Raw genomic sequence first — 27587 nt, forward strand, 5'->3', positions numbered from 1 at the left:
CTTCCCCGGGTTGGTCGTCCGGGCTCCCCGGCACGCACGAGGTCGAGTCCTCGGGGCCTGCGTGGGGACGGATCCGCCGCGGTGGCTGTTCCCAGCCGGGTTGCGCCGGAGGGTGGGGAGGCGGCGGCCCGGCTGCGCGGGGCGTGGGTCGGCCTCTATCCAGCCGGGGCGGAGCCCGCAGCTGGCTGCCAGAGCTTAGAGGCCCAGACGTTCTCAGCCATGGGCAGGGGGTCTCCGAGAAAGCAGGGGTCGCTGCGGCTGCTGCTGCTTCTGCTGGTGCTGCTGCTGTCGCCTTGGCCAGTGCCCTGTGCCTTCGTGCTTCCAGGTGAGGATGTGGGCGCGGGTATGCCCCGAGGGCAGATGAGGTGATTGGTGGTTGAGGGGTCCAGCCCTGGTCAGCAGATGGAGGGTCTGAAACACTGGGACCACCTGGCCAAGAGGACAACGCAGGGTTTAGGCAGGTGTCTGTGAGACCTGTCTAGGGGGTTTGACTGCTTGGGGTGGCCTCAGGGCCTGAATTGCCCGCACATGGTGCCTTGCAAAGCAGAGGGGCAAGACACTTTCCTGCCTGTGCAGCTAGCTGCCAAGCCCCTCGACCCCGGTCGCCTGTATTTTCTTCTCTCAAAACCTTCCAGTCCCTAGCTGCTAGGGTGAACTGAGCGGCTTCTGTACCTCAGGGTCAGCAGGTCTCACTCCTCCAAGAAGCCTCCAGGCCCACGGGTCCCTAAAGTCCTGCTCTGCCCTTAGGACTAGCCATCTCATTGCACACCACCCTCCCCTTCCCCCTCCAGTCCCCGGCAGTGTGTATATTGTTGATGGAGTTGCCTTGTTTGGTTAGACAGGCAGGGACTTCTTCAAACAGAAGGTGTCTGACAGTGCCTAAGGAAGACTTCAGCTCTCTCTTCCCCGTGACCTCTGCAAGCTCCTTGTATGGCTGGGCTGTTAACAACAGCCCCTCCAAGAAGATGGACTTTTCAGAGCCTGTATAAGAGACTGAAAGGGCAACTGGAGCCGATGGGGGCACCAGGGTCTGGGCTGGGAAGCCTAGGAGTTTCAGACTCTACAGCTCTGTACTGAGGGACCCCAGATATATTGGCTCCTGCCCTGTTCCTGCCAGAAAGTAAGGGAACAACAGCTGTCATACCTTTGGGAACAAGCCCTAGGTATTGCACTATTGTCCACCTCCAGAGCTGTAGCCTGGGGCCAGGGGATGGTGATGGGACGAGAGAGAGAGAGAGAGAGAGAGAGAGAGAGAGAGAGAGAGAGAGAGAGAGAGAGAGACTGTATTCCTCAGCCCAGACATGATCCCTTGGTTTCTATTCCCATGCACCCAGGCACCCAGCTCCATCTTTGCTTCCTTTGCCAATGTGCCAGTGACCAGCAAGTATATACAGGCCATGCGGATAACACACCCATTTCCATCCATTGCATCTTCTGAGGCCTGGGACCAGAAGGCTTGGTTCTCCATACCCAGTTAAGCTCTCTCTGGGCTGAAAGATGGTCCCTCCCACTCAATGTCTCCCTACAGTTAGCTCCTTTAACCTCAGTTCTGAAATGGTCCTTCCCCAAACCTGCCATCTGCCTGATGGCAACTAGGTCATCAATTAAAGAAGTTTTCTTGAGAAAAGGTGACTCCTAGAGCTGCTGTCATTCCAGGTCTTTGATGAGGAAATGGAGACGAAGAAGTTGGGGTGGCCTGGGAGTAGCTGAGCCACCTACACAAACAACCATCAGCCTGAGAAGCAGGACTATGGCCAGGGCTGGGTGGTGAATTGGGTGCTGCTTTTCTGGGAGATGGGCTTGCCCTAGGGACTGAGGATCAGAGGGCTGGCTGCAGGCTCTGGGTGGAGCCTGGCTCCTGCAGGGTAGGTTGGGTGAGATTTGCTGTGGCCAGTTAGGGGGAGGAGAAGGAACATTCCAGGGGAGAATTCCAGGCACCCTTTGAGTAATGCTTGGCTCTGGGATTCCTCCTAGAGCCCCCTTAGGCACGCCGGCACAGGAGCACAGAGGTTCTGTTTCCTGGATTTCCACTTGAAAACAAAAACAGGGGGCTTCCGGGCCAGGGTCCTTGAGCCTGCCACCAGCACCAAGCCCCCAAAAGAACACTGGGCATGGTGGACCTTGCCAGACAACATCTGGATGTTGTTTTTCTCAGATGGTGGGGAGACACAGGCAGCCTCTTCTCATAGATCTCTCATACTAAAGGCATCTGCTGCCCAGTCTAAAAATACAGAGGCTGCCTCCTCCTCTTTTTTTCCCTTCCCCTCTATACTTCAAGCCTGAGCCTCTTCCTTGTGACCTCTGACCCAACCCCATCCCCAGGTCAGGCAGCTCCCAAATCCCCAGCTGAGCTGTTTCTTCCCAGGCTCCTCTGTCTCTCTCCTGCCATCTCCCTGGTGGCTCCTCAGTTCCAGGGTTGCCCCATGAGTGCCCACCATCCTTCTCTAGGCTGAGCTCAGGAGCATTGAAGATGGAGCCTGCCCCCTAGAACCTCCTCTCCCTCCTTCCCAGCCCCCCAAGGTCCCCCTCACTCTGTGCTCTGTCTTCATCCTAGGAAACACTCCTGGAGAGCCTGTTACTCCCCAGTGGGTCTTGGGTGGACGACCCTGGAGCAGAGTTACCCTGGAAGAGCCGGTCAGTGCTACAATACCCCATGCTCAGCATGGGCCCCTGTCTCCCAGCTCTTTGCCCTCCCCCCAGTTGCAGCTTGGCAGGTTTTCTGGGGTCCTCAGAACCACCAACTCACTGCTTTCTTAGCCCCTCCCCACCAGGCAGGCGGGGTGGGAGACATCTAGATGGCTGAGCCTGCACACATGGAAGTCATTTTCAGCTTTCTCCCCCGATCTTCCCCCTTCCCTCCCTCCTTGTATTATCCAGGCTACCCCCACCCCCACCCCCACCAGGCAGAGATGGGTCCAGAGTTTGTGGGGCCTGAAGCTTTTCAGGAACCTCTTTAAGAAGAAACCAAAATATCTTCCTTTGGCCAAATTTACCAGAACCTGTAACTCTGTAGACACACTGTTGTTTCTCCCAAGACCCTGCCATTGAGTGTCTGAAACTGTGGCCAAGGAGCAGTGGTCACTCTCCTGATACCCCCAGATGCAAGCCCATCCCATTTTACTTCTCTGGAACACTGTGTCCAGCCTCTTCCCAACTCCTGTCCATCATACTCTTCCAGAGTAACCATCTCCCATCTATTGCCACAATATCTGTATCACAAACAGGTTAGTAGCCTCAATATGCCCATTTTACAGAAGGGTAAAGTTAGAAAAGAGAAGTTAAAAAGTTACCCATGGTCAGACAGACCTTAGAACCTCAGAACAGCTAAGTTCTGAAAGACCTCAGAACACTGGTCACCCCCACCCAATCCTAGAGAGCACTGAGGTCTGAATTTCCAGGTAAGAAAGGTCAGCTCCACTGTGCAAGGAGAGAACTACCATGAGGGTTGGGGTTACCTGGAGGCCCATTGACTCCCAACTTAGGGTCTTCACTTGGGTCCCACAGACCTCTAGGGCCACCATTCAACTGGTTAAGCACAGTGCTGGCCTGCACTTTGGGATTGTTCTTGACAATACCAATACCTGGTGAAGGTGAAGGCTGGACACGTGCTGGGGTCACACCAACTGTGGGCTTCCTTCTCTGTCTGGTCTGGGCTATGACTAAGAGGAGGATCCCATAGGGGCCCTGCTTCAGCCACTTCTGGCCTCTGCCCCCAGGAAAGCCTAGGACAGGAGACTAAGCTTTGGCAGGATGTCCTCTCCAACAGTCAGGGTATACTCACGTTTTGGGGTGTAGATGGGGTGCATGGTGGGTGGGCAGTATCACCAGGAAGGCAACAAGCAAAGGCAGCAGGGGCTGTAGAGGGGCAGGGACCTCCAGTGTGTTCTTCCACATGGGCCACGGCCTTTCTCCCAGTGCAAACCTTTCCCCAATAAAGCAAGTGGCATTCCAGGCACATGAGCTCACGCTTGGGGCCTTGTGGAGCCTGTGGCTGGGGAAGTGAGGGCCGTCTGCTCCCCACCTGCAGGGAAAGAGCCCCCCTCCAAGACTCTGAGCTCCTTGGCCAGGGCCCCAGCCCAGTACATTTTAGGATAAAGGGGAGGGCCAGCAAGGGTGAGGGAACACTCTGAAAATACAACCCCCCAGGAATCTCCTGGGCTGCTTCCAACTCTGGGCCCCCAGCCAGGCTGAGCAGACAAGGGAGGGAATATGGGGTATTCCCAGGGGGTTCAAGAGGCAAAGAAGGTGAGGGGAAAGGGAGGAGGGCTAGCTGGCTGAGACCAGCCTCCCTGACATCTAGCTGAGAAAGTCAGAATTCTCTCTGCCTGGATGGAGTCCATGTTTACTTTGTGAGCTCAGGTGTGGGGCAGGCCTGCTGGAAGCCATGGAAAACTTTGGAAGGTAGGGCAGTTTGCCAGAGTTGGGGGTGGAGGAATAAAGTCTGAATTCTACAGAGAATGAGGGGCAGCCAGTCACAGAAACAAGGGACTGGGGGTGTAGGTTCTAGCATGCATAGAGTCCTAGGTTGAATATCCAGCATCCCCCCAAATTTACACACACACACACACACACACACACACACATATATATATATATATATATATTTTTTAAGAGACAGAAACAAACTCCCAGATAACACAGGGATCATGAGAAAGCTCAGTGACTGTGGCTACCCAATGCCTCTCATCTTCTTCCCCCACTGTCTTTCTTTGCTTTTCATGCTTCCTGGGAATGAAAGAGGGAAGACCAAGGGAAAGGCCCAATGACTGTGGGAAAAGCAGGGTACCCTTCTGGGATCCCTCATCTCTAGGGATGACATGGTATGCCCTGGAAGGTTTATGCACCTTTGAGTGGCTATTGTCACATCAAAAAACATCCGAGTTTGAGAATATCTTTGCATGTTCTCACTTCCATACCTTCCACACTGTCCATGATCCATGGGGCTCTACTGAACCCATGAGCTTGCTCACCAGCCAGCTCTACATCCTAACTGCTTCTTGGCAGGCAGGTGACCCAGAGGCATTCATCACAACCTGAACTCCTTTTTGTTCAGATCTTGAAACTCAACTCGGGGTTGGTGGTCTTGGAGGCTGAAGGCCAGGAGCTCCTGCTTGAGCTGGAGAAAAACCAGTGAGTACCTGACAGGGGTATGTGGGAGCCAGGAACACATCTGTCTCTGGAGGGGATCAGTCCTGGGGATAGAAACTAACTTGGAGGCTAGTTAGGGAGAGGGCCTCAGAAAGGGTACAGGTGATAGGGAGAGACTGAAGTGGACTGTTGAAGCTGAGTCAGTCCTGCTGTGGGCTTGCTGTGTGTCCCAACCTCAGGAGCTGCTGGTGATGGGTGAGCACCACCTAGTGGGCATTCCCAGGACATGGTGAGCTGGAGGAATCTTAGAATTCCACAAATGGACAGCATTCCAGGTAGAAGGGATGGCAGGAACAAAGGCACAATGGCTACAGGAGTCAAAGCACATTCAGGGGTGACAATTTGTCTGGATTCTCTGGAAGGCCTCCATCTATAAAGAAGAAAGCAGGGGGAAATGATGTGGGGAGTCTCAAGAGGGCCAATCACCAAAGGCAATTTCCTGCTGTGTTCTGGATATGTAGAGCCAAAAAATGGAAGCCGTTGAATGAGAAGGCGGAGAGAGGCTCAGGATGGTGCCCTTGGCTGAGTAGTGTGGGTATGCAAGATGGAGTACAGAATCTTGGACCCCCCATGTCTACACTATCAATAGGCATCACTTAGTGTGTAGTAGTTTCATTGCATGGTTTGTTCTGAGCACTCTACACATATTTTATTTTTCCCAATGGAGTCAGATGGACTGGGAACAAACTCTAGTTCCACCATGCCAAACCGCAGTTACCCTGGGGTTTAATGTCCCTACCCACTAAATGGTATGTGTGTGCACATGTGTGTGCTCATGTAATGGGTGAGCAAAGCTGGAAAATGTAGAGGAATGACTGGGAGCAGGAAAAGCAGGAATCACAGGTGTTTGGAGATGTCTGGAGGTAAAGAGGCTGGATGAGTCAAGGGTGTTCTTTAGAGAAGAATGATTGGTTATAGTTGATTTTTCCTCATGGAGTAGGGTCTGGAGAAGGTGGGGATGGGGATCCCTACTCAGGTGGTCAGGGCAGAAGCAGGTATAGACAGGTGGAATTTTGTTTTCTCTGGAAGCAGGGAGTGAGCATCACTGAGGGACAGATGGGAGACATGTGGAGTCTGGAGGCCTTTTGAGGAGAAGATTTGAAGGATTTAGGGTAGAGGGAGGCAAGAGGGCTGACTAGATTCCCAACAAGGTAGGCAGGGGCAGGGGCACTCAGGGGGGTTACCACATTTCTTTGGCTCCCAGTCCTACCTCTCAGCAGTGTCCCCAGAATTCTCCCCTTCTGACCTGAAGACCCAGCTGCCTGCTGCAGGCCCCACAGGACCACGAACCCTTCACCTTTGCTTGTCCCCCGCTGGTGCTTTCTATACTCTCACCTCCCACTTCTAAGCCACCGTGAAGCCTCTTTCCTGACTTTCACCTTTCTCCCTCTTGTTCAATGTTTTTCTGAGAGAGACAATGCACAACCTCTCCTGTGCCTTCCCTAAGACACACACTAGGTGCCCCCTGTAGAGCTGGTTAATTAGCATTCAGGGAGGATGGTGGAGGGCAACCTAGAAGAGGTGGGCTAATTTCCATGATTCCTAAAACATCCCCTCCCAGCAGGCTGTTGGCCCCGGGATACACAGAAACCCACTACAGCCCAGATGGGCAGCCAGTGGTGCTGGTCCCCAACCACACGGTGAGATGCTTCCAGGGGCTCTGAAGACAGGGTGCTGGGTGCTGGGGATGCACCCTGAAGGTAGCCCTCCTATGCCTACCTCATTCCCCAATTCCCATTCCTAAGGAAGATTGGAGCCAGTTTTCCTCTCTTCCCTCCCTTTGCTCCTCCTGCTTCAGCCCTGGCTGAAGTTTGGGGCTGGGTTCTTTCCTCTCCAGGATCATTGTCACTACCATGGGCATGTGAGAGGCTTCCCTCATTCTTGGGTAGTCCTCAGCACCTGCTCTGGGATGAGGTGAGCGGTACTGGGGAAGGGGTCTGGGATGGGGCTTAAGCAAGAGCTCCCTCATATCCCCCTCTGCACTTCTCTGTTTCCTAGGGGCCTAATCAGGCTCAGCAGCAATGCCAGCTATTATCTGCATCCTTGGCCATCTGAGGATTCTGAGGACCTCTCAACCCACAAGATCTTCCGCATGGATCAACTGCTCACTTGGAAAGGGGCCTGTGGCTACAGGGACCTCAAGGACAAACCAGAAATGGCCAGCCTTCTTCCTGCCCTCCAGAGCAGGGTCAGGGACACAGACATAGTTGGGAGTGGAAATGCAGTATCTGTAGTGCTCCAATTCAGAGGAGACAGGAATGAAGGCCCAGACCAGGACCACCTTTTAACTCAGATTTTAACTCATAGGCTGAAGAAACAAATTCTAGTGAATTTTAAAAACTCTTCTTTCTGGAAATTGGGGTTGGTGGTAAAAACTCAAGCCCAGCATCCTTTCTGTCACTTAGCTTCATTATTTGTACCTCTATAGGAGAGGCGAGAGTCCCACAGGAGTCCGAGGTACCTGGAGCTGTACATAGTGGCTGACCACACCCTGGTGAGGGGAGACCCAAGGATTTGGCAGGATCTGGGATGAGGCCAGCTCAGCCCCTCACTCCGGGGCAATTCTGTCCTTCCAGTTCTTGATCCAGCACCGGAACTTGAACCACACCAAACAGCGTCTTTTAGAGGTTGCCAGTTATGTGGAACAGGTTGGAGACTGCGGGGAGAGGGCAGGTTCTAGCATGGTAGAGGGGGAGGAGAAGGTCTCGGCCACCAAGAAACACTGGCACCGGTTCTGTGGGGCTCCTGGTTCACGGCCTCAGTCCCACCGCGTTCTGCCCTCAGATTCTTAGGACTCTGGACATTCAGTTGGTGCTGACTGGCCTGGAGGTGTGGACTGAGCAGGACCGCAGCAGCGTCACGCCTGATGCGAATGCCACGCTCTGGGCCTTCCTGCAGTGGCGCCGGGGGGTGTGGACTCGGCGGCCACACGACTCAGCACAGTTGCTCACGTGGGTGCCTTGGACCCTAATGCGGATCGCGGGCAGGAAGGTCCTGACTCACAGTCCCGCAGGGTCACGCCGCATTCCACCCCCAGGGGCCGCACCTTCCAGGGCACCACTGTGGGCCTGGCGCCAGTTAACGGCATGTGCCGCGTCGACAGCTCTGGAGGCGTGACCATGGTGAGCTCTGCCAGAGACGTGGGAGCAGAGTGGCTGGGAGAGGGGCTCGCGGTCCGCAATGACATCCCCATGCCCACCTCCCAGGACCACTCGGAGCTCCCCATTGGCCCTGCGGCCACCATGGCCCACGAGATAGGGCACAGCCTTGGCCTCAGCCATGACCCAGACGGCTGCTGCGTGGAGGCCATGGCAGACGAGGGCGGCTGCGTGATGGCGGAGGCCACTGGGTACGTGCGCAGGGCAGGGGCCACTGGACCTAGGCACGTTTCTCTCTGAGTTTCTGTGTTTATTCCTCAGTTTCCTCTGCTGTATAATGGGGATGATGATAACTACCTGCCCGTAGAGGTTATGAGGCCTAAGTGAAAAGCGGTTTCTCAAGAGTATATAAAGATCAATTTCGGAACAACCGAGCAAGGCTACTCCAACTCTGGAATAGCAACGCTGGCTCGCCATTCCACCTTGGGTCCTTGGCTTACCCACTCTTGGCGTCACATCCTCCAGAGTTGGGCTCCGGAATGGCTCAGGTGGCTTCCGTTCTCTGAGCTCAGCCTCTGGAGGATTCAGGCATCCCATTGATCAGGAGATGCTCTGGTGGCTGTGTGGCTAACTTCAGGGGTGAGAATCCAACACCAGCCGGGTTTTGGGGGTGATCCTCGAATGTCCTCCTCCGGCCGTAGGCACCCGTTCCCGCGCGTGTTCAGCGCCTGCAGCCGCCGCCAGCTGCGCGCCTTCTTCCGAAAGGGAGGTGGCGCGTGCCTTTCAAATGCCCCGGACCCTAGGCTCCTGTTGCCATCGGCGCGCTGCGGGAACGGCTTCGTGGAGGCCGGCGAAGAGTGCGACTGTGGCTCCAGCCAGGTGAAGTCCTCTTGCCCCACCTCTGGGGACCAAGGCTGGGCCCCGCTCGTCCCCTCCCCCGAGGTATGGAGCGCTGCGCCCTCACTGTTCCACTCTTGCCTTTCTGATGCCAGAAGTGCCCTGACCCCTGCTGCATCGCCCATGTCTGTTCACTGCGTGCGGGGGCCCAGTGCGCTCACGGGGGCTGTTGCTCCGGCTGCCTGGTGAGAGAATGGGAAGCCCAGGAATGACCACTTGGGGCGCTGGGGAGCGGGCCAGTAGATCTTGGCTAATTGGTGCCCTCTGCTTCCTCTACTGCGTGCAGAGGCCTTGGCTCTCTGTGTGGGTCCACTTGGATCTCCTGCTGGGTCCTCCACTCTAAGCCGAGCTCTTGGCGTGGACCTCTCACTGTCTAGTGTCTCTCTGCCCTTCCCTAACCGGGTTATCTACGCAGCTGAAGCCGGCAGGCACGCCATGTCGCCGGGCTGCAGGCGACTGTGACCTTCCCGAATTCTGCACGGGCACCTCCCCACACTGTCCCCCAGACATTTACCTACTGGATGGTTCGCCCTGCGCCAACGGCAGAGGCTACTGCCGGGACGGCGCATGTCCCACCCTGGAACAGCAGTGCCAGCAGCTCTGGGGGCCTGGTGAGACCACTGTGCGCCCTTTACCCTGACCCCTCCTTGTCTCTGCCTAGTTTTCTACTGTGGGGGAAGATACAGGGTTGGGGTTACTGGGGCCACCAAATTGCAGGCCCTGTCCTGGCTGCCCCAGTCCCGCCCATTCTTCTTCAGGGTCCCGCCCAGCCCCAGAGGCCTGTTTCCAGGTGGTGAACTCTGCTGGAGATGCCCATGGGAACTGTGGCCAGGACAGCGAGGGCGGCTTCCTGCCTTGTGCACAGAAGTGAGGAGTGGGATGGAGGAACCAAAGATGTGTAAATTGAGGGAAGAGGGACACTCCACGCTGCTGACCCTCCTCCACTTTCTCCCCAGGGATGCTCAGTGTGGGAAGCTGCAGTGCCAAGGTGGGGAGCCGAGTCCTTGGGTGCCATACATGGTGCCAGTGGACTCCATGGTTCCCTTAGAGGGTGGTGAGGTGGCCTGTCGTGGAGCCTTGGCGCTTCCAGAAGCCCAGCTGGATCTACTTGACTTGGGCCTGGTAGAGGCGGGGACCCAATGTGGACCTAAAATGGTGAGCCCTGTCCATTCCACCCCTTTTGGGCACATGAGTCCTGTAGCCCAAAGTCCCGTCCTGTATCCCCCCAATCTCCGTCACTGCCCAGCTGGTACACTGCCCATAGGTGTGCCAGGACAGGCGCTGCCAGAATGCTACCTTCCAGGAACTGGAGGGCTGCCTGACTGCCTGCCACAACCGGGGGGTGAGTAGCATGAGGGGTGGGGATGACCTGGGGGTCCCTGATCCCTGATGACCTTCCTTCATTCTTCTTCTCCTTTGCAGGTTTGCAATAGCAACCATAATTGCCACTGTGCTCCGGGCTGGGCCCCACCCTTCTGCGACAAGCCTGGTTTCGGTGGTAGTGTAGACAGTGGCCCTGTGCAGCCTGAAAGTGGGCCATTGGGATTGGGTGGGGCATCTAGACAGGGCCAGGAGTGGTGTACCTGCTCAGGACTCAGTGCCCTTGTCCTCTGCAGAGAAGGATGCCTTCCTGCTAGCCATGCTCTTCAGCTTTCTACTGCCTCTGCTCCCTGGGGCAGGCCTGGCCTGGTGCTGCTACCGGCTCCCAGGATTCCATCTCCAGCAATGCCCTTGGGGCTGCAGAAGGGATCTCTTGTTCAGTAGGTAGGCTCTTGAGTACCCAGCTCCTAAGGGTTCGATTCTTCCTCCTGAGCTTACTTCAGTGGTTCCTGCTCCTCAGAGTTCTGCTGGACCTATGGGTTGTTGGGGGCTGTGGGGAATTGGGCAGGGGCCTCAGCCTTGCCCACAGGTGCAGAGAGATACCTGAGGCAGTTGGAAAGAAATCTTGGCCTCCCAGGCAAGACCAGGGTGTGAATCCTTGCTCTCACCGGCACTCAGGGCATGACCCTCCCCATCCTCCCTCCATAGCAGCCTCTCTTGGTCACATCAGCTTCTCCCACCAGGTGGTTACCTTACCTTTGACTTTGTCCTGATGTGTCACCAGCTCCCACAGTTCATGCTCCCTTGTTTCCCTGGAGGCCTCTCCAGTTTCTCTGACCCCTGAGTTTTCAGCCCTCTACTCCTTCCTCTGCCCATATCACTTCTGTTACCCCCTTCAAATTCCCCAATGCTGGGCTAAGCACATGTTTGCACTCCATTCCACTGGTCAGCTATGGTGATGACTGCTCTTATGTCAGGAGACTGCCCCAAGCTCAGTTCTCTGTGATGTGGGAGGAGGGTCACATAACACTAAGCATGGTCCTCCTAGGGATGCCCATTTGCTGGGACCCAGTGTCATGTTGGATATAGCTTGGCCTTGAAATACTTTGGACCAGCAGAAGGAGAGAGCAGGATTTGACCTGGAGATAGGGGCAGAGGGCATCCCCAGCAGGGGCAGGGCACTAACTATGCCCCAGGTGCCAGTAGGGAGGGCCTTGGCACAAGGAGTAGTGATAGGGAGTCTGTGGAAGAGGAGAAATGTAGGCCAAGCTTGGCATGTCAGGAGCACTGCATAGGGGTGGCAGCTGCAGCTCATTGCCAGGGTAGAGTCTTGAGGGCAGTGGCTGACTATTCAGATGAGACATTAAAGGAAGTGGCAAGGGCTGGTGGTATAGCTCATCAGTAGAACACTTGCCTAGAACCACAAACAAAGTGGAAAGACCCTGGGAGATGGCTTAGGGTCATAAAGGCAGCAAGACCCTCAACAGTAAGGAGTGCAGGCACAGCTTCAACTGGGCAGGGGCAGGGAACATCCAGCCCTCAATGGAACATGAATGTTGCCAACATCTAGAAGGTGCCAGGAGGCTGGTATGGCACCAGAGCTTGGAAGAAACATCAGGACTGGAGGGAAGGGTCCCTGGAGAACATGGATCTCAAGTGAATCCTGGGGCCCAAGGGCTCCTCTCAGGAGTGGGCAAGAAGGAGCCAGAGAGAGTGACTTGGAGCAGAAGGGTGAACACAGTCAATGTGGAACTACAGCTGGGCACCATGCTGTGGGGAAGCAGTCCCTGGGACCCTTGCTTGGGGTCACTCTTCCAACCCCCTGGCTTCTGATTCTGGTGCTCAGGCCCAAAGATGGCTCATGCAAGGACAACCCCTTGGGCAGTGTTTACTCCATGGAGTTGGGCCCCACAGCCACTGGAGAGTCTCAGGCCCTGGGTGAGTGAGGCAGCAGAGGACGTGGGGAGGGAAGTGAAAGAGTGGGCTCCTGCTCTCTGCTTCTGTCTAGATGGGTCACCTCCTTCCATTTAATCCCCAGCCACCTTGAGTCCCTACCCCCCAAGCCACAGGGGCTCCTGCCAACTGTGCTCACAGCATTCATCCTCCACTATTGCTCCCAGACCCTGTGAACTCTGCCAGAGCCCAACAGCCACCCTGAGAAGCCTGTGCCCTATAGCTCTGCCTGATCCCCAAGGTAGGTGGGAATCCTGATGCTGAGCCCTCCCTTTCCCGTTGCTCAGCCACCTCCCTTTTTCTCCCCTTAGCTTGATGTTCCCTACTCAGGTTTTTGGGCTTGGGTTAACATGGAAAAGGGACAGATCTCTCAGAAAAGCTGCTGGCATGGATACCAGGATGCTGAAAGCCCCTGGGGTGGGGGAGGGAGAAGTTGTGGTTCTTCCTGGGTCAGGGGTCCTTACTGAGAGAGGACAAGGGTGTCTGTTTCATGATTTGCAGCCTGGGACCCCAGCCTTCAGGGAATAACCCCTAGTTCTTCCATTCCATTCTCGCAGGTTAAGTCTAGAAACCAAGTCCCTGTCTCTGGGGAGAGGTGGCATTCTGCTGTGATGAGAATTAAAGACAAGTGACCATTGACTCCAGAAACTTGGACTAAGGGCAGAGCCAGCACCTTCTGGCTGGCTCAGAGTGACTTGCTTTACCTTCTGCAGCTTTTTAGTTTCTTCCACCAGATGAGCTCTGCCCCTCCTACTCCAGGACCCTAAAGCCTTATCAGAAGTTACCTCTGCCATGTTGTCCCCAGCCCTGAAGACTAGGGTATCCTGGGTACATCCTCCACTCCAAGAATCCATCAGCAAAAGAGTAAAGGTCCTGCAGTCCCCAACCTCTCCCACATTGGGTACCCAGAGACTGTTGTCCTGGGAGCCTGACTGTGTCTCCCATTTTCCCCAGATGCAGCTCTGGGGAGGGCAGAAATTCCTCGAGCCCTGCCTTTCAGATTTTAGTCCACACTTTCCTAAAGCTTGGCCCTGCAAGAAAAGCAAGCAAACAAACAAGCACAATCGTTGGGACCTTCTTTCCTGTCTTCTCTGCCCTGTCTTATGCCCTGGACATTTCCTCAGTCCCCAACCCCATTTCTAGCTCACCACCAGAGGTTGTGGTGGGGTGTAAGACATGTAAGACATGCTGTCCTGAGGCCTTTTCAAAAGGTGACAAATGGTGGGTGGAACATTTGATGGCAGCCAATACCATAGGCACATATCTGAGCCTAGGAGTGTGTTGCCCGGCTTGAAGAACCCTTTTGGCCTGCCATTTTCTGCCCCCTCCAATGTCCTCATTCTTTTGTTATTTCTTTCAAGAATTGGCTTCTATATCAGGCAGCTGTTGCTACATAATAAAACTACCCCAAACTGAGGGTCTTAAAACAATAAGCAGCAAAAACAGATTTCAGAAGGAAATGAATTGGGAAAATTTTGCAACCTACCATCCCTTCAGTTAGAAGCTAAAAAAGTGACAGCCCCAGCCTATCTATAGATCTGTAATCATTCCAATAAACCACATAGTTCTTTTTATTTTTTGAAGAGTTTCACACAGGGTGATATGCAACTCTTCCCTACTTTGGGGTTCTTGACATGCTACAAGTGAAGGCAAGAACCACTTTGCCTTAATGAAGCCTGTATTGTTACCAGTGGCTTCTTGGATAATAAGAGTTGGTGTCAATGGCTTTGGCAGCAACCTAAGATGGGGACCTCTGTATAGGCATCAGAGGCCTTCATCATAACTCCAGCCATGGTCTGTGTTATGGGGTTAACACTAGGGTTAACACTAGAAAGAGTGCTTCTGGTGGTGCCAGGACAATGGGCTTTTGATGGGAATCATCTTAGAGAAAGGAAGGCTTTTCAGTGAGCCAAAGCAGAAAATGAGAGAATGAACCTCTTCCATGGGGTTGCCATATTGTCTCAGTGGTACTATCTCCTGCTAGGGTTTTGAGGTATAGGTAGGGACGCTTCCAAACTCTTGGTGCCTATATTAGTTTTCTTTCACTCTGAGACATCAAAATTTAGTGGTTTACAACAAAGACCTTCTATTATTCCCACATTTTCTGTGGTCCAGGAATTCATGTGTGACTTGACTAGGTGATTCCAGCTTAGGGTCTTTCCTGAGGTTGCTATCAAAATGTCAGCCCGGGCTGTACTCTTCTGAAGGCTTGACAGGGGCTGGAGGATCCACTTCCAAGTTGGTTCACACACATGCTTGGCAAGTTGGTTCTGACTCTTGGTAGGGGGCCTAGTTTCTCCCCACCCAAGCCTCTCCACTGGCTGTGTTGAGTGTCCTCATGTTATGGTGGCCTATTTCCCCCAAAGAAAGTGATGGGGAAGAAAAAAAAAAGTAGAAGTTATCCTTTGTAGGACCGTACTTCAGATGTCACACAGCAGAATGCCATCACATTGTATTTGTTAGACTGAGTTGATAATTCTGATATTACAGGGTGGGGGAATTAAACTCCAACTTCTAACGGGAGTGTCAAAGAATTTGAGAACTTGAAAAAAACCCCACAGTGCCTTTAGTTTAATAGCCAGCTATCACTTAGATTATGAAGTCTTTTCCAGCTTCCTTTCTATCCAACTTGCTCAATTTTCTTCTCATGTTAGAATATTTTAAAAAATGTATTGGTTATCTTTGGTTATATATGACAGCAGAATCCATTTGATATAATTATACAAGCATGGAATATATCTGATTCTAGTTAGGATTCCATTCTTATGGATGTACATGATGGTGCAATTCACTGTGATGTATTCATATATATAAGTGGGAAAATTACCTCAGATTCATCCCACTGTCTCTCCTTTTCCTAATTTCTTATATAATCAAATAAACAATTGGGATAGGAGAGTACTTTCCTAGCAGGTTTGAGCCCCTAGGTTTGACAGCCAGTACTAAATAAATAAATAGAAATAAGATAGAAATAGTCAATTATGGATAGAAGTAATTGGGATAAATATATATATATACACACACACACATATATATATGTATACGTGTGTATATATATATATCCCAACTGATTATTTTATATAGATAGATATAGATAGATAGATATAGATATATATAAAATCATGCACAATGGTGGTCCATAAACTTATATCATCTTGTGATGTAGCCATTTGAGTTGCTTTATGCCCAAAAGGACAGTAGCCACCACTAATTGGGTACATTCAGGCCATGCCCTTTTGGTCAGAAAAGTAAAAAGTAACCTTTGGGGGAGCAAATCCCATCAGGTCAGAACTTCCTCCACCTAAGAGCGGGGAGATGGTTAGCTGATTCTAGTATTCTAAAATATGAGGCTGTTCTCCTGGAGAGAGATGACTTTGTTGTGGGATTCTCACACAGAGAAACAGGGCACTGGGGGCATTCAGCATAAAGCAGCATTTATTAATGCTGGCACTGGCCTGGCAGATTTGTATCCAAAGACTGAACCCCAAGTGCAGCAGTGCATTGTTTTAATCCCCCTCCCATTGCATGTTAGTTCCTTTGTCTTCCTTATCTATTAACTTGCATGTTAATTACATATTCTGTGCATTAAAATTTCAACAAAATGGCAACAGTGTTATGCATAACAGAGTTTCCCCGGAGTCTGCCTGTGCACTGAATGTTCCATGCTGTCTCTCTTTGTTCTGAGGGTGCATGTGCACATAGCTATTCAGCATGTAATGTCGCTCTCTCCCTGTCCCTGAAGAACCCTTACCACAACTTAACACTCATAACTGATGCTGCCTAAACCCAGCTGAATTCTTAATTTGGGGAAAAACGCACAAACTCTACTGAGCACCACTGCATGGATCTAAGAGAATACCAAGCCAAGATCAGGCCCAACCTTAGGAAAATTCCCTTCTCAACAGGCCTTATAATCTTTGTAGATGGGTCCTCCTGAATTACTCAAGGAAAAAGACATAATGGATATTGTGTAGTAGATGGAATATAATAATTATTATAATAGAGTCAGGAAGGCTACCCAACAGGTGGTTCACCCAGACCTGTGAAGTACTTGCTCTTATCAAGCCCTAAAATTTCTGAAAGGAAAGAGGGAACTATCTACACAGATTTGAAATATGCCTTTGGAGTTGTCCACACTTTTGTAAAAATTTGGATTGAACACAGCTTAATTAATAGTAAGGGAAAAGATTTAATAAATAAAGAATTAGTTACTCAAGTATTGGAAAGCCTATTATTACCAGAAAAGATAGCTATTGAACTTATGCCAAGACATCAAAGGAGCTATAACATAGAGGCCAAGACTAGCAGATGAAGCAGTTAAAGAGGCTGCCCTCCAATCAGACACCTGTATTTTTCATTTCACCTGTGGACAGCACTGATTTGAATCATGGTCTGAGTTGTGCTTGGAAATGCCTGTGCAAAGGTGCAGGTCAAGATGGCCCAGTTGCTTGCTCAAGGAAACTCTTTGCAAAGGCTCAGAGTTATCAGTTAGAACTTTGAGTTCACCAACTCCCAGGGATAGAGGATTCTGAGAAAACAAGATGACCCTAATGTATCACCAGTCCTGCATCCTTCAGATTGCCTGCTTTGCTGAAACTTTCCCACAAATTACCTGTCAAGGAAACCTATACAATAAACGTGCTGAGCTAGTTCTGGGTCATTTATCCCTCATCAAGGGATGATGAAGCTGGCCCTACCCTTTTGTCTCTATGTGTGTCTGTTTGTCTTTTCTTCATCCCCCATTGACTCTCATCCGATATCTCCTTAATTAATGACTGCGACTAAGAGAGAGAGATGAGAGGGCTAATGCATTTACCCCTGTTTTATCCCCTTTCCCAATTATCCCAATATTCAGCCCACAGGAGGAGAAACAAAATAAAGCTGGGAGCCCCCAAAGCCCCCAAGGAAAATGGCTTTTATTCAATGGTAGAGAGATGCTCATAAAGCCTCTTATGAGGGAAATGATGCGTACCTTTTGATGCATAAAGGTAGTTCCTGAGACCTACAAGCCATGTTTGATGCTATATTAAGAATATATGGCTTCTTGGACCCTGCTAATATCAGAGCAAACACGAAACACCAAGAAGCCGAATTCCAGCTCCCGGAACTGAGCCCGCGGGGACTGCTTCTTGGAGCTTACACTTATAGGAGCTTACACCGAGCACAGAGCGGCCGAGTTCCGGCTCCCGGAACCGTCCCGGAACCGCCCTGGCTCAGGGCTGCGGAGCCCGCGGAGGCTGCTTCTTGGACCCTGCTACTATCAGAGCATACACCAAACACTAAGCGGCCGAATTCCGGCTCCCGGAACTGAGCCCGCGGGGGCTGCTTCTTGGAGCCTACACTTATAGGAGCTTACACCGAGCACGGAGCGGCCGAGTTCCGGCTCCCGGAACTTCCCTGGACCGGGGCTAGGAGCCCGCGGAAACTGTGTCTCGGTCCGGGTCCTGCTGAGGGCAGGTCAGGACTCACCCATTGCTTGGGTTGCCTGGCAAGGGGAACGAAATGCTGCCATTCGCATAGGATACCAACATGGCAGAGATCTGATGTCAGCAGAAAGCGGTGGAGGAGAGATCTTCATCAATACCAGCGGTGACATAAGCAGTTGGTCTTCTGGTAAGGGGGGTGAGGCTCAGTCACCCGAGTCTCCTCAATTTGTCCTCGAGCCGGAGGGAAGGAGCCGGGCCGCCGCCAGCCCCCGGAGCAGGCCCAGCGGCTCGCCAGCGTGGTGACCGCGTGACCCCAATTGGAGAGGGGGCGGAGCGGAGCCGCCACCCACACCCGCCAGGTGGGCAGACCCACGACCCAGTAGTACATGGGCGTGGTAGGAGGGGCAGGGCAGAGCCGCCCTTCGCGCTTGCAAGGTAAACAGACCTGTGACAGCCTGGCGGGTCAGGCCCAGTGGCCTGCCAGTGTGGTACACACGTCACCCCAACTCGAGTAGGGGCAGAGCAGATCCTTATCCCACGCCCGGATCAGGCCCTGCCGGTGTGGTGGTCACGTGACCCCAATTGGAGTGGGGGTGGAGCGGAACCGCCACCCGTGCCCGCAGGGTGAGCAGACCAGTGATCAACCTGCAGATCAGGCCCAGGGGTCCGCAGGCGTGGTAGGAGGGGCAGGGCAGATCCGCCGCCCGCGCCTTCAAGGTAGGCAGACCTACAACAGACCGGCGGATCAGGCCCAGGAGCCTGCCGGCGGGGTACAAACACCACCCTAATTGGAGTAGTGACAGAGCAGAGTCGCCTCCCTTGCCAGGAACAGACCCAGCATCCTGCAGGCGGGGTAGTCACGACACCCCAATTGGAGTAGGGGCAAAGCAGAGCCTCCACTCGTGCCCGAAAGGTGGGCAGATCTGCGACCGACCAGCAGGACAGGCCCAGTGGCCTGCTGGTACGACAGACACGTCACCCCAATTGGAGTAGGGGCAGAACAGAGCCGCCACCAGCTCCCAGAACAGGCCCAGTGACCTGCCGGCGTGGTAGCCACGACACCCCAGTTGGAATAAGGAGAGAGCAGAGCCGCCGCCCGCACCTGCAGGAAAGATACGCAAGCAGTATGAAAAAACAAGGAAAGAAAGGACCACAAGCAATGCAGGTCAACGCAACTTTAGAAGAGGTAACAGCTGCAGCAGATGGAATGTCAGATAAAGAATTCAGGATATACATGCTTCAGATGATCTGGAGTATCAAGGAAGACATTAAACAGCAAAATCAGACAATGAAAGATCACTTCGACAACGAATTACGCAAACAAATCCAGGAAGCAAAGGATCAACTATACAGGGAGATAGAGGTTATAAAAAACAAGCAATCAGAAATCCTAGAAATGCAGGAAGCAATAAACCAACTTAAAAACTCAATGGAGAATACTACCAACAGAGTAGAACACTTAGAAGATAGAACATCAGACAATGAAGACAAAGTATTTCAACTGGAAAAGAACATAGCTCAGCAAGACTGTTAAGAAACCATGAGCAGAACATCCAAGAAATATGGGATAACATTAAGAGACCAAACTTAAGAGTCATTGGGATACAGGAAGGTACAGAGCTCCAAACCAAAGGAATGAGCAGTCTATTCCATGAAATAATACAAGAAAACTTCCCAGACTTGAAGAATGAGACAGAATCCCAAATCCTAGAAGCCTACAGGACGCCGAATGTGCAAAATCATAAGAGATCCACACCTAGACACATTATAATGAAGATGCCCAACATACAGAATAAGGAGAGAATTTTAAAAGCTACAAGAGAAAGGAAGCAGATTACATTTAGGGGCAAGCCAATCAGGATAACAGCTGATCTTTCAACACAGACTCTGAAAGCTAGAAGATCCTGGAATAACATATTTCAAACACTGAAAGATAATGGGTTCCAACCAAGAATTGTGTATCCAGCGAAATTAAGCTTCAGGATGGAGAATGAAATTAAAACCTTCCACGATAAACAAAAGTTTAAAGAATTCGCAGCTAGAAAACCATCTCTTCAAAACATCCTAGCCAAAGTATTACAGGAAGAGGAAATGGAAAATAACAATGAAAACCAACAGTGGGAGGTAGGACAGTAAAGGGGGGGGGGAAACAATCAAAGAGGAAAACAAACAATGTTTAGTAACAGAAATAAACAAATATGGCTGGAAGAACAACCCATATCTCAATAATAACCCTAAATGTTAATGGCTTAAACTCACCAATTAAGAGACACAGGCTAGTAGAATGGATCACAAAACAAGACCCAACAATATGCTGCCTACAGGAGACGCATTTGATAGGAAAAGACATACATAGGCTGAAGGTGAAAGGTTGGGAAAAATCATATCACTCATATGGACTTCGGAAACAAGCAGGCGTGTCCATACTCATATCAAATAAAATAGATTTCAAGCCAAAGTTAATCAAAAGAGATAAAGAGGGACACTACATACTGCTTAAGGGAACCATACACCAACAAGACATAACAATCATAAATATTTATGCCCCAAACAATGGTGCAGCTATGTTCGTCAAACAAACTCTTCTCAAGTTCAAGAGTCTAATAGACCACCACACCATAATCATGGGAGACTTCAACACACCTCTCTCGCCACTGGACAGATCTTCCAAACAAAAGTTGAATAAGGAAACTATAGAACTCAATAACACTATTAATAACCTAGACCTAATTGACATATATAGAGTATACCACCCAACATCAAGCAGTTACACTTTTTTCTCAGCAGCACATGGATCCTTCTCAAAAATAGATCATATATTATGTCACAGGGCAACTCTTAGACAATATAAAGGAGTAGAGATATTACCATGCATCTTATCTGATCATAATGGAATGAAACTGAAAATCAACGATAAAAGAAGGAAGGAAAAAGCATACATCAATTGGAGAATGAACAATAGGTTACTGAATGATCAATGGGTTATAGAAGACATCAAGGAGGAAATTAAAAAATTCTTAGAGATAAATGAAAACACAGACACAACATATCGGAATCTATGGGACACATTGAAAGCAGTTCTAAGAGGAAAATTCATTGCTTGGAGTTCATTCCTTAAAAAAAGAAAAAACCAACAAATAAATGATCTCATACTTCATCTCAAAATCCTTGAAAAAGAAGAGCAAAACAACAGCAAAAGAAGTAGAAGGCAAGAAATAATTAAAATCAGAGCTGAAATTAATGAAATCGAAACAAAAGAAACAATTGAAAAAATTGACAAAACTAAAAGTTGGTTCTTTGAAAAAATAAACAAAATCGACAGACCCTTAGCGATGCTAGTGAAGAGAAGAAGAGAGAGAACTCAAATTACTAGCATACGGGATGAAAAAGGCAATATCACAACAGACACTTCAGAAATACAGAAGATAATCAAAAACTATTTTGAATCCTTATACTCCAATAAATTAGAAGATAGTGAAGGCATAGATAAATTTCTTAAGTCATATGATCTGCCCAGATTGAGTCAGGAGGATATAGACAACCTAAACAGACCAATATCAATTGAGGAGATAGAAGAAACCATAAAAAGACTACCAACTAAGAAAAGCCCAGGTCCCGATGGGTATACAGCAGAATTTTACAAAACCTTTAAAGAAGAACTAATACCAATACTTTTCAAGCTACTTCAGGAAATAGAAAAGGAGGGAGAACTTCCAAATTCATTCTATGAGGCCAACATCACCCTGATACCTAAACCAGACAAAGACACTTCAAAGAAAGAAAACTACAGACCAATATCTCTAATGAACCTAGATGCAAAAATCCTCAATAAAATTCTGGCGAATCGGATACAAAAACATATAAAAAAAATTGTACACCATGATCAAGTAGGATTCATCCCTGGGATGCAAGGCTGGTTCAATATACGGAAATCAATAAATGTTATTCACCACATCAATAGACTTAAAAATAAGAACCATATGATCATCTCGATAGATGCGGAAAAAGCATTTGACAAAGTACAGCATCCCTTTATGTTCAAAACTCTAGAAAAACTAGGGATAACAGGAACATACCTCAATATTGTAAAAGCAATCTATGCTAAGCCTCAGGCTAGCATTATTCTGAATGGAGAAAAACTGAAGGCATTCCCTCTAAAATCTGGAACAAGACAGGGATGCCCTCTCTCTCCACTTCTCTTCAACATAGTTCTCGAAACACTGGCCAGAGCAATTAGACAGACGAAAGAAATTAAAGGCATAAAAATAGGAAAAGAAGAAATTAAATTATCACTATTTGCAGATGATATGATTCTATATCTAGCAGACCCAAAAGGCTCTACAAAGAAACTATTAGAGCTAATAAATGAATTCAGCAAAGTGGCAGGATTTAAAATCAACACGCATAAATCAAAGGCATTCCTGTATATCAGCGACAAATCCTCTGAAATGGAAATGAGGACAACCACTCCATTCAAAATATCTTCAAAAAAATAAAATACTTGGGAATCAACCTAACAAAAGAGGTGAAAGACTTATACAATGAAAACTACAGAACCCTAAAGAGAGAAATAGAAGAAGATCTTAGAAGATGGAAAAATATACCCTGTTCATGGATAGGCAGAACTAACATCATCAAAATGGCGATATTACCAAAAGTTCTCTATAGGTTTAATGCAATGCCAATCAAAATCCCAATGGCATTTCTTGTAGAAATAGAGAAAGCAATCATGAAATTCATATGGAAAAATAAAAGACCCAGAATAGCAAAAACAATGCTAAGCAAGAAGTGTGAATCAGGCGGTATAGCGATACCAGACTTCAAACTATACTACAGAGCAATAGTAACAAAAACAGCATGGTACTGGTACCAAAACAGGCGTGTGGACCAATGGTACAGAATAGAGGACACAGAAACCAATCCACAAAACTACAACTATCTTATATTTGATAAAGGGGCTAAAAGCATGCAATGGAGGAAGGATAGCATCTTCAACAAATGGTGCTGGGAAAACTGGAAATCCTTATGCAACAAAATGAAACTGAATCCCTTTCTCTCGCCATGCACAAAAGTGAATTCAAAATGGATCAAGGAACTTGATATCAAATCAGAGACGCGCCGTCTGATAGAAGAAAAAGTTGGCTACGATCTACAGTCGGTGGGGTCGGGCTCCAAATTCCTCAATAGGACACCCATAGCACAAAAGTTAATAACTAGAATCAACAAATGGGACTTACTCAAACTAAGAAGTTTTTTCTCAGCAAAAGAAACAATAAGAGAGGTAAATAGGGAGCCTACATCCTGGGAACAAATCTTTACTCCTCACACTTCAGATAGAGCCCTAATATCCAGAGTATACAAAGAACTCAAAAAATTAGATAATAAGAGAACAAACAACCCAATCAACAAATGGGCCAAGGACCTGAACAGACACTTCACAGAGGAGGACATACAGTCAATCAACAAGTACATGAAAAAATGCTCAACATCTCTAGCTGTCAGAGAAATGCAAATCAAAACCACCCTAAGATACCATCTCACTCCAGTAAGATTGGCAGCCATTAGGAAGTCAAACAACAACAAGTGCTGGCGAGGATGTGGGGAAAAGGGTACACTTGTACATTGCTGGTGGGACTGCAGATTGGTGCAGCCAATTTGGAAAGCAGTATGGAGATTTCTTGGAAAGCTGGGAATGGAGCCACCATTTGACCCAGCTATTCCCCTTCTTGGTCTATTCCCTAAAGACCTAAAAAGAGCATGCTACAGGGACACTGTTACATCGATGTTCATAGCAGCACAGTTCACAATAGCAAGACTGTGGAACCAACCTAGATGCCCTTCATTAGACGAATGGATAAAAAAAATGTGGCATTTATACACAATGGAGTATTACTCTGCATTAAAAAATGACAAAATCATAGAATTTACAGGGAAATGGATGGCATTAGAGCAGATTATGCTAAGTGAAGCTAGCCAATCCCTAAAAAACAAATGCCAAATGTCTTCTTTGATATAAGGAAAGTAACTAAGAACAGAGTAGGGACGAAGAACAGGAGAAGAAGATTAACATTTAACAGGGATGAGAGGTGGGAGGGAAAGGGAGAGAGAAGGTAAATTGCACGGTAATGGAAGGAGACCCTCAGGGTTATACAGTGGAGGGGGTAGAGAGAGAGGAGGGGAGGGGAGGGGAGAGGTGGGGAGGGGGGAGGGTGGATGATGGGAAAGGCAGCGGAGCACAACAGACACTAGTATGGCAATTTGTAAATCAATGGATGTGTAACTGATGTGAATCTGCAATCTGTGTATGGGGTGAAGGTGGGAGTTCATAACCCACTAGAATCAAAGTGTGGAATATGATATGTCAAGAAATTTGTAATGTTTTGAACAACCCACAATAAAAAATTAAAAAAAAAAAAAAAAAAAAAAAGAATATATGGGGCTGAGACTGTGGCTCAGAGGTAGAACGCTTCCCTAGCATGTGTGAGGCACTGGGTTCAATCCTTAGCACCACATAAAAATAAATAAATAAAATAAAGGCATTCTGTCCATCTATAACTACACAAAACTTAAAATAAAAGAATATATGGGTGCATGGAATTTATTCTGTAGCCAAGTAAGTCAACAAAAGCTATATTACTTATATAAGAGCTAATGAACAGGCTTTGAGAAAACAGCCCCTAGGAGGGAGGAACCCTGGATTAAGACCTTTCCAAAGCATCCACATTGACTATACTGAAATGCCCAAAATAGACCATTTAAAATCCTTGTTGATAATAGTGGATCATTTTACCAATTGGGTAGAAGCTATCCCCCTGCCCAGTACTAATGCCAACAATGTGACCAAGGTCTTATCGGAATCTATAATCCCTCAGTTTGGTTTGATAGAAAAAATTGATTCAGATAATGGAAGCCACTTTAGGGTAACCATTATTAAAGAACGCATGACAATATTAAACATAAAATGGGAATATCACATTCGCTGGTACCCACCTTACTCAGGAAAGGTGGAAAAAATGATCCAAACTCTAAAGAGACAAATCACTAAGTTAATATTAGGAACAAAACTCCCCTGGACTAAGTGCCTCCCCATTGCTCTTCTTCAAATTAGAATGGCTCCATGAAAAGATGTAGGGTTAACCCCATATGAAGTGTTGTATGGGTTACCATATTTAGGAAAAACAATGGGTTTCCCCACCTTTGAAACAAAGGATCAATTTCTGAAAAATTGTATATTAGGTCTGTCTTCTACTTTATCATCCCTGCAATAACAGAGCCTCCTGGCATAGATACCACTTCTGGAATTCCCTGTACACCCACATTGACCAGGTGACTACATCCTGATCCAAGTTTAGATGGAAAACAAACTGGTCCCTGCTTGGGATGGGCCCTAGGAAGTCCTGCTCACGACTGATCCAGCTCTTCAGACCACAGAGCCAGGTTGTCCTCACTACACATGAGTAAAGGGAGCCTCCTCACCTTTTAATAGGGAGGAACACTGGTCCTCAGTCCAATATCTAGATTCCACCAAATTTGCTGTGAAAAGACTCTAATAATGTCCATAGTGATATGGAAAATGGCATCCTATAACTTGATCATTAATGTAATCCAGACTACCTCCCCTCTGGTTGTTACATTGGATGCCTGTGGAGATTTACACATTCAGGGGCAATTATCTGGGACAAACAGATACTGTTATTCAGCATATTCTAGAGAAATAAATCTCTGGAAATATGTTACCAAGGTTATTTTAGAAGTAAAGGATTTACAACAAACTCTTAAAATAGATTTTGAGTACCCTGAGACCAATGCCTGGGTGGAAGGGTTTAAATATTCTGTTTACACATTAAATAAAAGCAAATTTTAACGCTTGTGCAAGTTAACACAAGCTCAAGTGGTCCCATTCCCACTTGGCTGGACCTCAGACCTCTGGCCATGAGTTGTATGATATCCCTCTTTCAGGAAAAAGAGGGGAAACAGCTTGGGGAAATAACTCTTGCAAGACCTTGTGGTTGTTGTTCTCAGCAGTTAAGGGCTAAAGATTCCAACTTCTTTCCCTTGGAACCACTCATACCTCTTGTCTCTCTTGGGGGCACAGAGGGAGGAACAATTTGCCTTCTTGGGAAATACATCTGGATGCAATTAAAGTTGGTCCTTTGAGGAGATATCTAATCAAAAAGCACTTGCTATAGGCACAGCCAGTGTCTGGTGGTATTGTGGAGGGCTGTTACTTGAGACCTTATCTATCTGACAATTGGAATAGAACCTGAACTTTTATTCAATTGGCTATCCCTTTCCCCCAGCATTTCTCAGATCAAAGCAATCCCAGTTCTTTGAGAAGAAGAGAGATCTCTCTTCCCTGGGGTCACTTCCTTGAGAGGTTGGTTCCTAATGAGTTCAAAGACGGAAATCAGACAACAGCAAGTTTTGAAACAATTTTCTTTTGGTGGTCTTCTATAAATAAGAGGGTAAATTGGATTAATTACATTGATTATTATCAACAAAGGGTTATTATACAAGAGAATTTCTCAAAGAAATTACAAAAAATAGATGCTACTAATAGGATGATATGGAAAGAACTAATCACATTTATTATTATTGCATTGATTGTTGAATTGGGAGTAATGACTTACGGTTAGATATTGCCCAATTCCATGTATGGGAGGACTTGTTCAACCATTGACAGAGTTCTCACCAAACAAAGTCTAGTCATATATCAAAATAACCTTCCTATGTTAGATACAGTTCAACATGAAAGTCAAAAGATGTCATCCAAATTTGAAGAAAAGGATTTAGATGGATCATATAAGAGGGGGAAACTGTAAGATTTATGTTTTCTTTTCTATCAAAGTTAAACCTGTAATGCAACACAGGCGTGTTTACAGTAACTTGGAGGTTTCAAGGGTATGAAAGAGCCATCTTAAGTTAGAGAACCATGTGGTCAAAATGGAGCCATCTTAAATGAGAGAATCATGTAAGCAGAAGAGAGTCATCTTAAATTTGGGGATCATATGACCAGAATGGAGCCATTTTTAAAATTTTCTAACAGGTGCCCGATCACACTGTAGCCCTTTTCAGTGCCACCTATTTTTAAAATTAGCTAATCGAGTAATTGTATACTCCCACCCCAACTCTTCCCATCCGTTGCCAGGGGCAGCACCTCTGCTGCCCGCCCAGGGGTTGCATTGCGGGTTGGATCCCCTTTGGAGCGCACCCTTCTGCAGAAGTGCATTTGCGCCTTTTGGACCCACTTACGATTGATTGATTTCTTGTGGTTGTTATTTCTAACATTACCAAGGGCGAACAGGCTGTGTGTTTTCAGTCTGTTAGGTATTTATTGATATGCCAAGGTCTTAACCCACGCGTTATTTTGTCCCAATTTTAGAGACTCATATGCAGCACACTCTTCTACAGGACCGCACCTAGCACCACACCACGAAGCAGCCTTCCCGGGTACTTCTCGCCCGGCAACTGCAGTGGGTGCAGAGCGCTGATGGGCGCGGAGTGTCCACAAGGACAAAACTCAAAGAGGCTGACGTGGCTTCGGAGCAGACACGCGAAGGGGACACTTTGGGCCCCGTTTCCCCGCTTCTACCTGGTGCTATAGGCAAAGAGTCCAGAGGCAGGTAGCCTCAACAGCGAAGGGAGGGTCTCAACTATTTCTAGACTCTGGGTAGAGACCACTCACACTATCAGCCTCCTTTATCGCGCTTCCCGGGTCCCGCCCTCGGGATGGATCGCAAGAGCC

At 48.6% G+C, this 27587-nt stretch overlaps 1 protein-coding gene across 7 annotated transcripts; it reads left to right on the plus strand.

Moving 5' to 3' along the window:
* On the plus strand, positions 1-27335 carry Adam33 (ADAM metallopeptidase domain 33). 7 transcript variants are annotated; one of them, XM_058575317.1, is made up of 22 exons: positions 1-325; positions 2555-2634; positions 5054-5130; positions 6710-6788; positions 6986-7062; positions 7147-7336; positions 7577-7642; positions 7725-7796; positions 7933-8099; positions 8186-8270; positions 8355-8497; positions 8948-9125; positions 9239-9328; positions 9559-9754; positions 9902-10010; positions 10100-10298; positions 10408-10485; positions 10566-10674; positions 10760-10907; positions 12310-12401; positions 12502-12657; positions 27225-27335. In XM_058575317.1, the coding sequence occupies exons 1-22, from the start codon at positions 220-222 to the stop codon at positions 27263-27265; spliced, it is 2538 nt and encodes an 845-aa protein (XP_058431300.1). In that variant the 5' UTR covers positions 1-219; the 3' UTR covers positions 27266-27335. The 7 variants fall into 7 exon arrangements, with proteins under 7 accessions (XP_058431300.1, XP_058431302.1, XP_058431301.1 ...); XM_058575319.1 differs by having other exon boundaries at positions 12584-12657; XM_058575318.1 differs by having other exon boundaries at positions 10566-10641.
* The last annotated feature ends 252 nt before the right edge of the window (positions 27336-27587 follow it).

Source organism: Marmota monax, unplaced genomic scaffold, assembly GCF_021218885.2.
Source record: "Marmota monax isolate L192 unplaced genomic scaffold, Marmota_monax_Labrador192_F-V1.1 WCK01_AAM20220418_F8-fsc00014, whole genome shotgun sequence".
In the NCBI taxonomy this organism is placed as follows: Eukaryota; Metazoa; Chordata; class Mammalia; order Rodentia; family Sciuridae; genus Marmota; species Marmota monax.